General features: G+C 35.8%; 1 protein-coding gene across 4 annotated transcripts; it reads left to right on the top strand.

Annotated features, from left to right (window-relative positions):
• The first annotated feature begins 598 nt into the window (after positions 1-598).
• On the top strand, positions 599-12,836 carry LOC107819196 (uncharacterized). 4 transcript variants are annotated; one of them, XM_016645289.2, is made up of 7 exons: positions 599-1,234; positions 5,645-5,697; positions 5,786-5,825; positions 7,852-7,929; positions 9,304-9,408; positions 11,400-11,479; positions 12,339-12,836. In XM_016645289.2, exons 1-7 carry the CDS (start codon positions 710-712, stop codon positions 12,448-12,450), a joined length of 993 nt encoding a protein of 330 aa, XP_016500775.1. In that variant the 5' UTR covers positions 599-709; the 3' UTR covers positions 12,451-12,836. The 4 variants fall into 4 exon arrangements, with proteins under 4 accessions (XP_016500775.1, XP_016500774.1, XP_075094986.1 ...); XM_016645288.2 differs by having other exon boundaries at positions 5,780-5,825; XM_075238885.1 differs by lacking the exon at positions 7,852-7,929.
• Positions 12,837-16,285: the final 3,449 nt, after the last annotated feature.

Genomic DNA, 16,285 nt, shown 5'->3' with positions numbered 1-16,285 from the left:
TTCTGTTTTCAACTCACTTTTAATGCAACTCTTGCCCATTGAATGATAGTTCAAGCATTAACCTTTTTTGTCCTTATTTTTATTTTTGTCTTATTTTAACCATATGTGTCTTAAAACTTGTGAAATGTACTCCCTCTAAATGGACACAAATATTAAACATTCAAATTATTTATCATCTACGCCGCATGAGAGTATGTCATCAAAGGATGTGACTGAAAAATTGAGATTCTTTCACACTCAACTAAAAATATTATATTAGAGTTCAGAAAATAAAAAAACTTTTCAATGAAGAACACTTTAATTCCTTAGTGGACCTATCAAATGTGAATTAAAATTAACAACTCAATAAATTTTGGATGTCAAATAATTTAATTAAAGATATTAAAGCATAAGGGAGAATCAATGCTCAAGGAGAAAACAGCATATTGTTTCAGCCAAGTGTCGGTGCATTGATAGAGTCCAAAGAAAATACTTTAAGGAGGTAAATGACTTTCACAATAATTAAAGGGATGCGAAGTGCAAAATGCCACAATATGATCACAAAACGATGTCGTATATAAATGAGGAATGAAGTCACTTTTTTCGCACCGTTGCAACTTGCAAAAATTCAAAGTGAGAAAGACTTCCAATTCAAAATCAAAATCTAGTAAATCTTCAAACCCCTAATAATAATACCCAAAAAATTTTCCCGCCAACACCACTCACCCATATGGCACTTTCTACCCCGCCACCACCGCTAGATCCTCCGTCAACCACCACAACAACCACCATAACCACTAGCACCATAAGACCAATTATCCCAAACCCTATAAGACCACTCACCCCTCAACCTCAACCTCACCCTTTTTCCCTCCAATCTTCCCACTACCCACCTACCCAAACCCAACCACCCCAACGCCTACCACCCCCCTCCAATCCTAATTACTCTCAATTAGTACCAAAACCTCCTAATAATCCCGACCCGCCACCTCATCTTCAAAGCTTTCTCTACCCAGTCGCTTCATCCGGCCGCGGTTTTTTGCCCAAACCTAGTACTACTAATTACCCCAATCGGTCCGTTGTTGGCTCTCGACCACTTTTTGGGCTGAATCACATGGATCCGGGTTCGGTTCAGACCGCTGGTGCGGGTGTTAGACCGACCCATCTGCAACATACTCTTGTTGGGTCGTCTCCTACTGCCAATTCAGCTGTGATTAATGGATTTCCAGTTGTCACTTCTTCTTCGCATCCTAAGGTTATTTTTTTCTTCGTAATTCTTGTTTTATGCTCCCTTTTATTAGCTTGATAATTGACTTTTATCCATTGTGATTCGGTTTCTTGGTATGGAGAGATCTCTGCCATAAAAGAGAGCTCCTAAATGCATTGTATTACTATCTTGCCATGTAGCTTAATCCGTTAAAAAGATTTGCCCATTCTGCAGCGGGCATAATTTCTTACAGAAGCTCTTTAGATTAGTTGTGATTAACTGAAGAGTTGAGAAGTGAAGTCCCCAAATATTTGCTACTAGTAACAGTAGATTTTATTTAAGTGATTAGATTTCCGGTATTCGTTATTTGAATATTATGTCGTAACGCTTCACCTAGATTATCTCCTATTAGCATAGTGGTTTTCTTTACTTTTAAGAGGAAAGCTTTTACCTGCACCCTTCAATGCTTTGCCATTAATTTACTATGAAAGAGTTACCACAGGATTCACCCTATTGTTATGGAAAGTTCAACGTCTTCATAAAGATAATTTTAATCTTACTTCTTGAACCACTATATAGAATACATGAATAGTTTTACTACATATGCCAGGTCAAAGGAAACAACAATAACAACAACTACGTCTCAGTCTCAAAACAAGGTGGGTTGGCAATATGAATCCTCATTTATTTCTTTAAGCTCAACTCATATCATCATCATTACAAAAATAAATTAAAAGTGAAAGTAAAAAATACGATTATATATATAAATATATAATAGAGTTTCTCTACAAGTCTAAGACCTATTCCCAACTAGTAGGTCTCATCTATTTGGATCTTTTTCTTACGTTGTGCCTTATCTTAAGATAAGTCTGCATTGATTTCAAGAATGTGTAGTTCTTCTGAGACAACTTCCTTTCATGTGATTTTAGGTCCATCGCGTCCCTTTTAACATCTTCCCTCACCATAGTTTCATACCTATGGACCAATGCATTTGTAGATCGACGCAGGATATGACCAAATCATCTCAAGTGACTTTCTCTCATTTTATCCTCAATGTGTGCTACTTGCACCTTCGGGAGAATGTGATCATTTTTAATCTTATCTATTCTTGTGTGACCGCATATCCATCTTAGCATTCGCATTTCTGCAACACTCATCTTGTGGATATGTTGGACTTTAGTAGCCCAACATTCACTACCATATTAACATAGCTGGTTTTATAGCCGTTCTATAGAACTTACCTTTTACCTATGTAGGCATCCTTCTATCACATGACACCCCAGTAGGCGGTAGCACTTCTTCATTTCAACCATCTGGTTTTAATCCTATGAGTAACATCTTCATCTATCATTCCATTCTTTTGAAACAATGAGCCATATATCTAAATTGTTTGCATACCTGGAATCACGTAAATTAGGATCAAGGAAGTATGAGCTTGACCTTTTATGAATGATATTGACCACGATTGATGACAACAAAGAACTTGCAAAATCAGAAAAAAAAAGAAAAATCAAAAACAAAATAAGAAGAGTGAAGGTTACCCCCAAAAAAGGTACTCATGAGTGTCAACCTAGCACGACCACAAATTCTTTGCTTACGAACTCTAACATATACATAACCACTAGTCTTGTCAAATTTTATCTTCTCTGCCATATCAATCTTTATATAGATACCTTTGGACTAAAAACGAAGAAAAAGAAGAGTAAGCAACAACCAAAACGTAGGGAAGAAAGAAGTGCTTTATCATACACGCTAACACGTTTTGAGAATATATGTATATGTGCTGATATATACAGGGGTCTCAGGCAAGGTGACCCCCTATCCCCAATGCTATTCATTTTAGTGATGGATGCTCTGAGTAAAATAATAGATCGTGCGGCGGGTGGAGGCTTCTTGAGAGGATTCTCAGCTTTGATCGGGGTGCTTAGTGACCGAAGAGTCTCTCATTTGCTTTTTGCGGATGACACCCTGGTTTTCTGTGATGCCGATATGGATCAGTTGACCTGCCTGAAGCAGGTACTGCAGTGGTTTCAGATAGTATCAGGACTCAAAATCAACCTCGGCAAGTGTGAGATTTTCCCGGTGGGTGAGGTTGCTAACATTGATGCTTTGTCTCATGTTCTCGGATGCAAGTTGGGCTCTCTTCCCACTACTTACCTGGGTCTACCATTGGGCGCTTCGCATAAGGATACTACGGTTTGGAATCCAGTCATTAGGGTTGAAAAAAAATTAGCAGGCTGGCAGAAACGGTACTTGTCAAAAGGCGGTAAGGAAGTGCTTATCAAAAGCACTTTGTCGAGTATCCCTACCTATTACTTGTCCCTGTTGCAAGCTTCTGCGAGCATCACAGAAAAACTGGAGCGGTTTCAAAGGATTTTTCTTTGGGATGCGGTGGATGGAACTAGAAAGTTTCATCTAGTGAATTGGCAGACAGTCACTTCCCCAAAGAAGTGGGGTGGATTTGGAGTAAAAGATCTTAGGGTATTCAACAGAGCTTTGTTGGGGAAGTGGATGTGGAGATTCGGGGTAGAAGAGCATGCTCTATGGAGGGAGGTCATAGTAGAAATGTATGATTCCACGGGAGGGGGTTGGGGGACCAAGGCAATCACAGCACCGTTCGAGTGTGGCATGTGGAGGAATATCATGAAGAACTGGGAAGCTTTCTATGGCAACATCACTTACAGGGTGAGAGATGAAAGGAGAATCAACTTTTGGAATCACAGGTAGTGTGGAGTGGATACTCTGAGGGTCTCTTTCCCCCACGTCTTCAGAGTTTCAAACCAGAAGGAATTAATGGTCCAACAGATTCGCAAGGAGCATGAAGGGGTAGTATGAGACCTCTCTTTTAGAAGGAACATGCAAGATTGGGAGATTTCGGAGCTCCAAAATTTGTTGGCACTGCTATACGGGCAAGACATGCCCCATCCATCTTGTGATTCTTGGAGATGGGGGTTGCGTGACGATGGTTTGTTCACCGTAAAGTCCTTTTACCAGAGTATGTTGGTGAGAGAGGAGACTACTTTTCCATACTCATCGATCTGGATTCCTAAGGCGCCCACGAAGGTGTGCTTTTTTGCATGGCTAGCAGCGAGGGGAGTGATCTTGACAGCTGAAAATCTGCGAAAGAGAGGAATTACACTTGTTAGTTGGTGCTACATGTGTAAAGGCTCAGGAGAAGAAGTTGATCATCTTCTGCTGCATTGCCCCGTGTCCTGGGGTTTGTGGAGGGCAATCCTGAATCTCTTTGGTGTTCAATGGGTGATGCCAAACACTGTAAAGGAAATGCTATATAGTTGGGCCGGTTTCCGTAGAAGAAGCAAGCAAAAAGCGTGGAAGTTCGCCCCGTTAGCTCTCATGTGGATAGTATGGGGAGAGAAATAGGAGAGTTTTTGAGGGGATTGAGTCTCCGTTTTCACACCTTAAAAATAGTCTTTTATCTTTGATCGCTTTTTGGTGCACACATATAGTCCATACTTGTGTAGAAGATTGGGCGTCTTTTGTAGAGAATCATGTTCTGATGTAAATTCTCTACTTTTTGGTATACTTCTTGTATGCGGGAGTTTTTTCTCCCTTTTGATTAATACAATTTACCTTATAAAAAAAAGTGCTGATATAAACAGTTGGATTTGTAGCATCCATCGCTGTACTAACCAAACTTCATGATGGCATCAATGGACAATATAATTTGACTTCTACAAAATGATTTGGGCATCAAGTTTGCAAATGGCTTGAGATTTTCTTAAAATTAATTTTGTCAAGTCGACCGCCCTTTGCATTGGATCGGAAGAATAGCATGCTTCCTACCTTAGGTGGTATTTTGATTTGAGAACTTTTTGGTTTTTGTTTCCTTTTTAGAGATCAAAATATTTCTCTTTTTTGGCTGTAAAGTAATTTTGAGTGTCTAGATCTGAATATGGAAGAGTTGGTTTTGGGATTGTTTTGGTGTTGGGTTTGTCTTTTGGAGATAAGACTAAAGCTGTAAAAGATTTGCTGTGACTTTTATATGGGGAAACTTTAATATTTTATCGATGGCCAAACTTCTTTAGATACAACTACATGTGTTTTCGAGTTTTAGAAAGATGTAGGATGAAGAAAAAAAAGGAATTTCAAATTGACCGAGAAAAAAACAATTTGAGGCTCAATTCATAATTAAGAGAAAGAAGAGGAGATAAAGAAAGGGGATACGAGTTTACACCTTGGGACTGGGTCCCGTTTTTGGTTCACAAGTTTTGAGAAGAAAAGCAAGCCCTCTCTCTGCCCGCGGCTTCTTTTCACTGCTTTGTGGCAGTACTCACCTACAGATTAAACTGAATGACGTATCTCAGTAATGCAGTTTTGAAATTTTAAATGAAAGATATTCTGTTAATGTGTTCCGTAGATCTATTTTAGCTTTTTCTCACAATTTTGTCACCTTCTGTTGTCTTCTAATCCTGTTTACTATTATATTTCTGCATCCAGATTGCTCCTACTCAACCTTCCATTTCAGATTGTAATGGCTTCAGAGAGGGGAGGTAATGTTGGTTTTGCTTCATCTTGTTTTCCTTATATGTTTGATATGGCAATTTTTAGAGCTCTATATTTTGCGAACGGTAGGGACAGAAGTAAGGATGACACCTTTGCTATAGTCAGAGACAGAAAGGTAAGTGTCTATCTTGTTGTTTAGTTTGATTTATGAAATTACTTGCAGTGTTTGTTGTTGTTGATGTTTGACATGACCCTCATTTTTTTCGATGACGGTGATATCCGGGCCAACTTGCGCGTACCTTGACTATTCCACCGGGCATTTGCTACCTCCCACTAGCACAAGTACCGGTAACTCTGCCACCAGGCTTGGACAAATGAGAAGATATCACCTAGTATTTTTTGCCTCCGCTTGAATTTGAACTTGAGATCTCATGGTTCTCCACCCACTTCATTAACTACTAGGCCACACCCTTGGATTTTTGACAGATGGAAGCCATTAAAATTATTTCCCATCCTAAAAAATAAGTTGAAAGGAAAAAAAAATGTTAGAATTTGACTATTTGGCGACTATTTTATCACTTCTCTTTCATTCAGTTGTGAATATAACTATTTTGCTCGAATTTTCCAAATATTTCGCCGATGTGTGTCTGATCCTCCAATGTAGTGCATTATTGGAGGATCCGCGAGGATGCGGTAACATTTATGGAGAGTCGCACCACATACTATATAATGCTATGTCTAGCTTCCAAAAATGTTATGGAAAAGGCCCTCAATAATGACATTGTTTTGGCATCCTTTCACTCATCACACTTCTTTATAATCCAACGGAGGTGCAACCAAATACAATTTAGTTGTGAATAATGTTAGTATTGGGGATCAGCCTCAAGAGTGTGACCTAGTGGTCAATGAAGTAGGTTGAGAACCATGAAGTCTCAGGTTCAAATTCCAGCGGTGGCAAAAACACTATGTGATTTCTTCTTATCTATCCGAGCCTTGGTGGATAGAGTTATCCGGTGCCTGTGCTGATGGGAGATAGTAGGTACTTCATGAAATTAGTCAAGGTGCGTGCAAGCTGGCCCGGATACCACGGTTATTGAAAAAAGAAGTTAGTATTGGGGATTAGGTACTGAATGGATTATCTCTAAGCATTTATGGTATTTGGTAGCCAACGCCAACTAGTTTGGGATTGCAGGTTCTTAATTGATTTATGGTGTTGGTTCTTTCCCTCTAATGAACTTCTAAAACTTGATAATCTTTTTGTGATATGTAACGTTTTAAAATGCAATTATAAGAGACTTTTTTCATGCAGAAATGTGTCTCTGCAATTTTAAATTTCTCTCATTTATTTCAGTGATTTTTCCTATTTTTGTTTTATGTGGTAGTCTTGTCTATGGCTAGAGATGCAATGTGGCATTATGCATCTATTTACTTGATTTACAGCCCATTACTGATGAGATGAAAATTTTACTTATGTCTGGAGATGGCATTCTTACAGTTTTAATTGGATAACCTAGAGCGCGTGTCCTTTCTATATTAAGTTGCTGCTGCCTTGAGATGAATTATATACAATTTAATTGCAACTAAAAAAGGTAACTACCTACTTGACTTGACAGAACACCAAGGTTCTCTTATGAGTTTTACCCAATCTCATATCTGTTGTTGATCGTTCGATCTGTGAGGCTGTTTTGCTTAGTTCTTCGGCGCACTGGGGGTCTTTGTGGTTTAGTATGAGCCTCATTGTAGAATTCACTGCTTAACTATAGATTAACGAAAAGACGAAATGGGTTTGCTGTCTAGTAGTACTGTGAAAGACGTGCGTTCTACGAAAAGGTTCATTTATACAACATCTTAAGTGTATATTTCAAGTGACCCCGCTTCCCTTTTGTTTGCTCAGTAGCTACTGCTGTGCATGTTGCCTGGAATTCACCTCTCATCTGCAGTATTGCATATAGCTTAAAGCTGTTTCAAAAAGAAAGGTTCTATATCAGCTGATGTTGTTTTTGGCTTGAAGGAGCTAACATGAGGGTAATTACTCCCACCAAAATTTAAAGAAAAACAAAAAAGAACAGCACAGATAAGACGTCTGTGAATCTTGAAGACATTATGCAATTCTATGATTTGGTGTAGGCGCTTTATTTACATACCATGCCTGATATAAACATGTTTTTACTGCATGATGGATACTTTAATTTCTGATGTAGGTCAGAATATCTGATAATGCTTCTCTCTATGCCCTTTCTCGTTCATGGTTGAGGAATGGTCTTCCCGATGAAACTCAGGTTTGCTCAAAAAGAATTGTTATGCATTGCACAAGTCACAAGTGCCTTCTCTTTGAAATATTAGTTCTTTTCCACAGTATCTTGAGTGACTTAAGGCTTCTGGCTTGTAGAAGCTCAGTTAATATACAAACGAACTAGCTGCTTGTCCTTTGTGCAACTAACATGACCTTTTTAGATGCAACTTGAGTTGGTGAATAACAATTGTGAACCATGTCCTCTAGAAATGCAGCTTCGGCTTTTAAAAATTTGATCTGTTTCTGTAGCATTATTTGCATTTATAAGCATGTCTCTCTTGTTTTTGATCAGTACAGTCTTGCATAAAGATACAAAGTTTTTCCTTAAGGTTGGTCTTGAAAAAAGAGAAGAATGATGTATGCCTTCTTTTCAACTTATTAATCTGCGATAGTGGGCTTCATTCAGTATAGTTTCATGGTTCCAGAAGCTCCAATCATCTTTCTCAACCTTTAGTTATTACACTCTGGCATTATGAACTATCTTTATCAGTCACTGCATTTCTGAGGTTTTTGACCTATGTTAACTGTTGTTGGTATAAAATTGTCGCGACTCATAAATGTTCAGTTCCACTGACTGGGTGGGTTATTAGGTGGCATTTGTTAAATAGATGCATATAGAACTAGCAAGTGAAAATGATAAGTGCAACCCTTTTACAGCCTTGTTCAGTTCCACATATGCTTATTACTTTGCTTGTTCTTTAAGCACACTCGCAATAGTCAATCCCAGACATATGTGCCACCTGTAATTCTGTTTTGTTTAGATTTGAATGATTGTAACTTACTGCTTTTCAGATAGTCCATAGATGATATTAATTTTTTAAAGTTGAAATTACAATACGCTAAAGATGTGTACCAGTTCTGATCGTGGTGCTCTCACTTCTCTTCAATACTCATACTGATCCTAGTAGTTCAAAAGTCATTCAGGTTCTTTTTTTTAAAGAGGTGGGTAATTATTCCTCATTGATGTCAGCATCACACGAGTCTGACCAAAAATTCATTCAATTTCCTAACTAGGGCTAATAGTCGTTTTTGCTCCTTTTCCTTTCTCTTTTAATTTTTTTCTTTAATAATTTTTGAGGAAAAGATAGGCTCATGAATTGTAGAGATAGAGGAGGACGTTTGGTGAAATTGAAAGTTTGAAATCAGTATCGGATCATGATTGTCTCTTGCTACTCTAGCTCTGATTCTTCTCTCATCTTCATTTGTGTATTATTAAATTAATTTTCTTGGCAAAAATGATGCAACTATAGTTTTGAATGAGTTTCTTGATGTGGTGTTTGAATTTTTGCAATAAAAACATTGTAGTTTTAGATGACATTTGTTCATTTTTATGTTTATTTGCTTTACCTTTCCTTGGCAGTCGCAATACATGGATGGTGTTAGGTCTCTTCCTAGACCTTTGCCCCTAGCTCCACAAGATGCCGAGTCTCCTGTGAAAAAGGAAGGAGATAAAGAAGAGGAAGAGGTGCGAACTTGAGTTTATCTACTTGGGGAGTGAATTTTGAATATGATTCCTGTACCAAAATGATAAAGATGCCTGGTAATAATTCAGCCATTGTTGTTTGCATTGGGGACGTGAAGTATCTAACTCAAATTTAATAGTAAATCATGGTTTAAGGATGTGTTAAATGAAATCAGGGCGACATTTTTATTACTTTATTTTTAGATTCCCTTTTTTTTTTTTGGGGGGGGGGGGGGATGGATGGTCTAGGTCCCCGAATTATAGAGAATGTCACCTAGAATATATATCATAGCCAGGGTCCTCATATGTAGAAGCCCTGAATCAGCAACATGCTAGCAGGTTGCATTTGGTATGCCTCACTTCACTGCATGACATGCTCTGGTATTTTCTAATTTTGTATGTTCCTTTTTCAATTTTTCCATTTAGTCGTCCATTTTCCTATCAATTCACTCCCATCCAAATCTTTCTTGTTATTTGTTACCCTCATTGCTTTCCTTCAATCAGTTTTTGGAAAGATATGAAACTATTCTCCAGTAAATGATCCTCCTGCGATTGGTTCAAACTCTAGAAGTGGGAGTATAAAGATTGGTGACTCCCGCTGTCATTTTATGGTGCTGCCTCTAATCTTTATTATCTCATTTTGGTAGATGTTATTTCGAACTAATGCAGTCTTCTTTATCCTTTGTGGAATCACACTTCTTTCTGGTGTTCTGTTCTGTTCCTTTGCTATCTTTTATTTATTTATTACAATTGTCATATTTCAGGTAAGGTCGTAGTCTTATTTTAACTTTTCTTGAATCACTTGTATATGGTATTCCACTTGTTTGCTACTTTTTATCTTTCCTCTACTATTTTCTTAGTTTTGTGGTAACGGCTCTTCTTGACACTAATTTTGTTTATATTAATAGTTGGTTATTGACGCAAGAAAGCAAAAATAGATGTGTTTTCCAGCCACTTAATAAACAGAAAAACCAACTCAAATACTTATGATTGGTGTATCTGAGATAACTGGTTTCTAAGGTGTCTGGGCTGTTGATTTTTAGTAGCAAATGAAGATGGATCTCAGTTAATGTTTATGTGCCAAAACCTCCCTGACTGACCATGTTTACTCCTTGCTGAGCATTACATCTGCCAGGCAGTTATTGCTGTCCAGATAAGATCAATGATTTGTGCTATGCAATCGTGCTGTTCCAGGATTTTGTACTATTTGTTTAAGTGCCCAAGTTTTGAAAATATGGTAATGTTTAGTTCCCGAGTTCCTTTTGAAAGACAAGTCAATTGTATGTTAACTTTCATCAAAAGCATGTCCTAAGGGATGGCCTAGTGTTTTGAGGCATGGGAGTAACAGCCTGGAGATTCTTGGTATGTATTCCCAGCTGCAGTACTTGGTGTGAGGCCATGTCTGAGTAGGCTGTCCGGTGGATTACTCGTGGTGCGTGTTATAAGAGTTTTTTTTTTTCATCAAAGGCATTGAACGTACCCTTTAAATATGAGCAGTTCAATCATCATTTAGGAAACAAAGGAGTATGTTGGATCTCAAGAGGCTATATCCAACATTCTGTTTATTTGTATCTCCACACTCGGAAGTTTTCAAGGCTTCAGCAGTTCTACTTTGTTCTATACTAGCTAGTAGCTCCATATTCAATTTGTTTGTATCTCCAAAATATTTTTTCAAAGGTTAAGCAAGCTCAATTGTGTGCACTGGATCCTGAGTTTTATAACATACAAAATCTTTTCGAAGGTTGACCTACTAGCAGCATGTCCGCAGAGGCGTGTTTATCTCTTTTAATCTGTCTCTGGGTGCTGCTAAAGCCATGTTGCAATTTCATGGTTTTTCATTTCTAGTCAGCTCATTATGTGTAAGGATTCTCATGTCTGATTGCATAGCAGCATGCATAGTTGCACCTAGTTGTTTGATGTGGTTGGGTAGTTGAGATGGCAATTGGCGTTCGGTATAGAATGGAACAAATGATTCTGCTTTTGTCTACCTGCAGGATGGGGGGTCTGTCGAGCATTTATCTCCAAAAGAACTTTTGCAAAGACATGTCAAGCGTGCTAAAAGGATTAGATCACGGTAAGAAACATTTGTGGTCTTTTGTCTTTTCGAAATTAAGGATGTAACTGTTACCTTGTGGATTGAGCTGCTTCTGACCCTTTCTCTGTGGTGCCCCAAAGAGGTGGGAAGGTCACATATTATGAAATCTACTTTTTCCTTTGTTGATTAGCTTCAACTTCGGCATTTGGTATTTGTTAAGATTAGAGAAGAAGTCGGTAATTTGGTTCAGCAAGGGAAAGAATGCGCACGTACACACACACACACAGACATATATATATCATGAAGTATAGTAGGTTAGCGATGTTTGCATTTTTCTTTACCCAAAATCCCAATGTTACTATTAGCCCTTTGATAAATGAAAGGAAATTTTTGTCACTTTATCTGAATAAGAAAGAGAAAAAGTAGTTGTCCTTCATAAATCATGTAATTAACCTGCTCTGCCCCTTTCGGCGCTCAGAGATGCAAACAAAATTAGACACTTGAAGAAAGAGTTTTAAGTAAAGAAACATGCATTCGGATTCCTCTGGTGCACAAAATTTGAGAGTGGCAGGTTATCGGCCATTTCCATTATTTCCGATAATGACCTATCCGCGGTTCAGAAATTAGGAGATTTAGCTGACAAATTGACCTGGTCTTGACTTTCTGGCTGGACATTGATCTGATGAAGCAGATCATGAACTGTGATAGATCTATAGCCAGTAGTTCACTATATTTTGCAGCCATTCTTCTACCATTCTTCTAGCACTTGTTTCCCGTCTCTCTTCCTTTCCTTTGTCTCCAGGGTGGGGAAGGGTATATGGATTAAATGTGATTAGCTGGAAATTGGATGTAGACTTTATCGGTGACTATATGATTGGTTGTGCTTGGAAATCTGCAGATTAAGGGAAGAAAGACTTCGTCGAATTGCAAGATACAAAACCAGGCTTGCTCTTCTCCTACCTCCAATGGTAGAACAACAATACAAAAATGATCCAGCTTCAGGAAACTAAACCATTCAAGATTCACTAACTTAATGGTCCGTAGGCACTCTCATCTGCACCCTGCTGGAGCTTTCATATGTCGTCTTCTATCCGCCCTCAAGGCCTTCGCGGAGCGCTCAGGTTGGATGTTGTTAACGTTGTGCCCAAACGGAGGATTCTGGTGCAATTAGCGCACATAGAACTAGCAGGCTTGGTAATGTTAATTTTAGGAGTGTTCATCGAATCGGTTTTGGTTCGGTTTACTATTCTAAATAGTATGTTGTACCAATATTACACTGAAATAAATGCGGTATGCTTCGATTTTTTACTTTTCTGTTTCGGTTCGTGCGATTCTGTAACTTCGATATTACTCTTTAAAGTTATAATCTATCAACCAAACTTATAGTCGTGATTTATGAAAATGGTTTTTCAGATTTAAGCAAAAAAGAAAAACTAAACAAGAACAAATTAAACCAAACGTTAGTGATGTTTGTTTTTCCAAAACAAGACTTGTTTTTTCCTTTAAAAGAAAAGTAAGGAAAAAGACTCAGTCAATTGATTGCAGGATACTGCTGCAGGGTCAAGAAGGAAAAAAGAAGAAGATGAAGGAGCATCGGTCTTCAGAGTAAAGGATGTTTCTTTTTTGGTGTAAGAGATTTTATTTTGAAGTGTTTCTATTTCTCTTATTTTCCATTTAGTCCTTACCCATTGACAACTAAGATAAGTTGAAATTTTCTTATTCATGGCAACTAGAAAAATTAAAAAAAAAAAAAAAAAAAACGTTCAAAAACAAATCCGGGGTCATGGACTTGTAGAAGTCCTCTTTAACTGATTTCCTCCAAATTATTAGGGTTCGAAGTGGAAATATAATCATGCATTGTTAAGTGCAAAAATTACATGTGCAAATACGTGTCATTCATTTATTAATCTAGTGTAAATATTTGATGCGAGTAATTTTTTACGTTCCTTCAAGACTGATGCAACTACTGTGTCGTCGTTTGTATGTTTATTTTTCAAAATCTTCTAGTTTACCTTCTCTCTTGTTTCTGATATTTCAAGCTTTATTTCTTGGCCACTCTTTCAACACAGGATCTGATATGATTAAATTGAAATTTAACAGTGTAGTTTTGGAGCATCGCTCCAATTATATGGTAGTTGATCTATACGTTTCATATATACTAGTTTTAGTATACATGTGTTGCATGTGTGTATAGTGTCTATCAATTAAAAATATGTACATTGACGTTAAAATAAAATGCAATATTTGTTTAATGGATAAAATTATTTTTCTCATAGTAATTGTATTAAATATCTTCTGACTATGCATATATGATGAATTTAGTTAAATCTTATTATTTTGTAATTATACATATTTTATAATATAATTTACAAATATGTTAAATTGTATCTCACCTGAAATCTCTTTATGAATATATTTTGGCTTCTACTAATTTCATCCTTATTTCTTTAAGTTTGTAGTTAAATAATTTAATTCTATTTTATTTTATATTCTGATTTCTTTTATCGCCGATAGTCCTTTTCTGAAAAATAATTTATGTACTCAGAGATTTTTGTTAACTTGAAAAATAGTTTTATTTATATAATGAATTTGGAAAGGAATAAAATTGAATTATTTTTCTAGTTGGTTAATTCAAATCCAGGGAAAAAAAGGTCAATTCAAATACTTGATTATATTTTGTAATCACTGATGAAAATAATTTATTGTTTGAGGATTTAATTTATTAATATTATCTCATAGAATAAAATAAGCGTTTAATTATAACTATAGTTTTATCCACAAATTCTTGTGTCAAATGATAAAAAATCAAACTTGTGCACTTTATGTTTGTCGTAACGTTAGTAAATGACTTTTGTCAATCACTTTTCTCTCTCTTTCTCTTGCTATTATAAAATATTTTCGTAATTATTTTTTCTAATACAACAACAACAACAAACCCAGTTTAATCCCATAAATGGGGTTTGAAAAGGGTAGTGTGTAAGCAAACCTTACCCCTACCTCATAGAGATAGAGAGGTTGTTTCCGATAGATCTTCGGCTCAAGAAACAATAAAAATAAAGCACCAAGTAACAAAGAATGTTAGCAACAATGTAACATAGTAACGTGTGCGAGTGCCGCAACATGCGTAATAAAGAACCGTAAATAAAAAATTATAAAAATAGTCCTAGTACTATTGAATGGCCTAGGAGGAACACACTACTACCTGTCAACCTACAACCCTAATTCTCGACCTCCACACCTTCCTATCGTGGGTCATGTCCTCGGTAAGCTGAAGTAATGACATGTCCTGCCTAATTACCTCTTTCCAATACTTCTTAGGCCTACCCCTTCCTTTCCTCAGACCCGCCATGAACAACCTCTCACACCTTCTCACCTAAGCCTTGATTCCCGCAACTTGTCCTCCAAAGATGCCACACCTGCCCCTAATAATGTTTTAAAATCTATATTAATATTTATATCTAAGTAAATTATTGATCGGAGAATAAAATTAATAGCTAATGGACCAATCTCACATAGAATACTCATAGCATTTATAGGTTAAATAATGATTTGAATAAAGAACAAAGCAAACTACTTCCTCTTTCCTTATTTTATTTTTTTATATCATAATTGTTCACCTAAAATTTAGCAATAATTATACAATTTTGAGATAAAAAATATATTGTATAAAATTCATATATAAGGAAAAATATATAAATATTTGGTGTTATTTAATTATACTTTAATTAAATGCATATAATATAAAACTTTAATAATTTTAAAGTAATAAATATAAGGACCTCTTACTTAATTCAAACTATTAAATATTCGTAATAAAGAAAAGGTATTGGCCTAAATAAGATAAGGTATAATAAGTAATAAATCTTATTTAATTTGAAATTCCTAAATATTAGCTACAAGAATAATCAAGTGACTATATCGTCTAGTGTGAACTCTATTTTAAAAGGGTAAAAAAAGGCGAGCGATATTTCGCTATTGACCTTCGTATTTTTAATATAGCCAAGTGAGAAAAAATGTAATAAATAAATTTTTATGAATTTAAAAGTTCTTAATATTAAGAAAATAAGTAATGGCCTCAATTATTCTTATATTTTAATTAGGAAAATAAGTAATGACCCAAGTTGTTCCTCATAAATTGTATTTCTTAATTTTAATTTAATATGAAAGTAAGAAAATAATTGAAAAATATATTATTATTCACTGCTTTTAAACTATGATAATATCTTGGTTTAACTTTGTATAATCATTACGAAATTAAGATTAATATATTTTCAGTTTGCATTTAATAAATAAGATATCATATTACTTAATTTAATCAAAATATAATAGAAAAATATTATGTTAAGAAGAATCGTTCCTTTTCATTCTAAAGTATTGTCCGCCCTTCTTTTACTTGTCATTAAATAAATTCCTTAAATTGAATTTATTTTTAATTTATTTTCGTTCTTAGATTTTAAATTGATACGACATCTAGGATCAAACTTCCTAATATTTGGTAAGAGAATATTTAAGTCAAATCGTTTTTAATACTTAGCTTAGAGTTATTGCTTAAATCTTTGGTGTTAGAAGAAATAAATTTTAAAAGGAAAGAATTTATATAGCTAAAGTCTTTCTTTTTTTAAAATTCTTCGATATAGAAGTTTGTATATAATTCGAATAAGGAGTGATTTAATATTTAAAATTTTAATTAATTTTGAAGCTCTAAATATTAGGAAAATAATAAATGATTATTCCTAAATATAACAAGGGAAATAATTAAATGTCTATTCCTAAATATTAGGGAGATAATTAAATAAATACTCTTAAATATTAGGAATATAATTGAAAGACTATTTTGTCTACTCT

Source organism: Nicotiana tabacum, chromosome 19, assembly GCF_000715075.1.
Source record: "Nicotiana tabacum cultivar K326 chromosome 19, ASM71507v2, whole genome shotgun sequence".
Taxonomy (NCBI): Eukaryota; Viridiplantae; Streptophyta; class Magnoliopsida; order Solanales; family Solanaceae; genus Nicotiana; species Nicotiana tabacum.
This window is presented reverse-complemented; position numbering and strand designations above follow the sequence as displayed.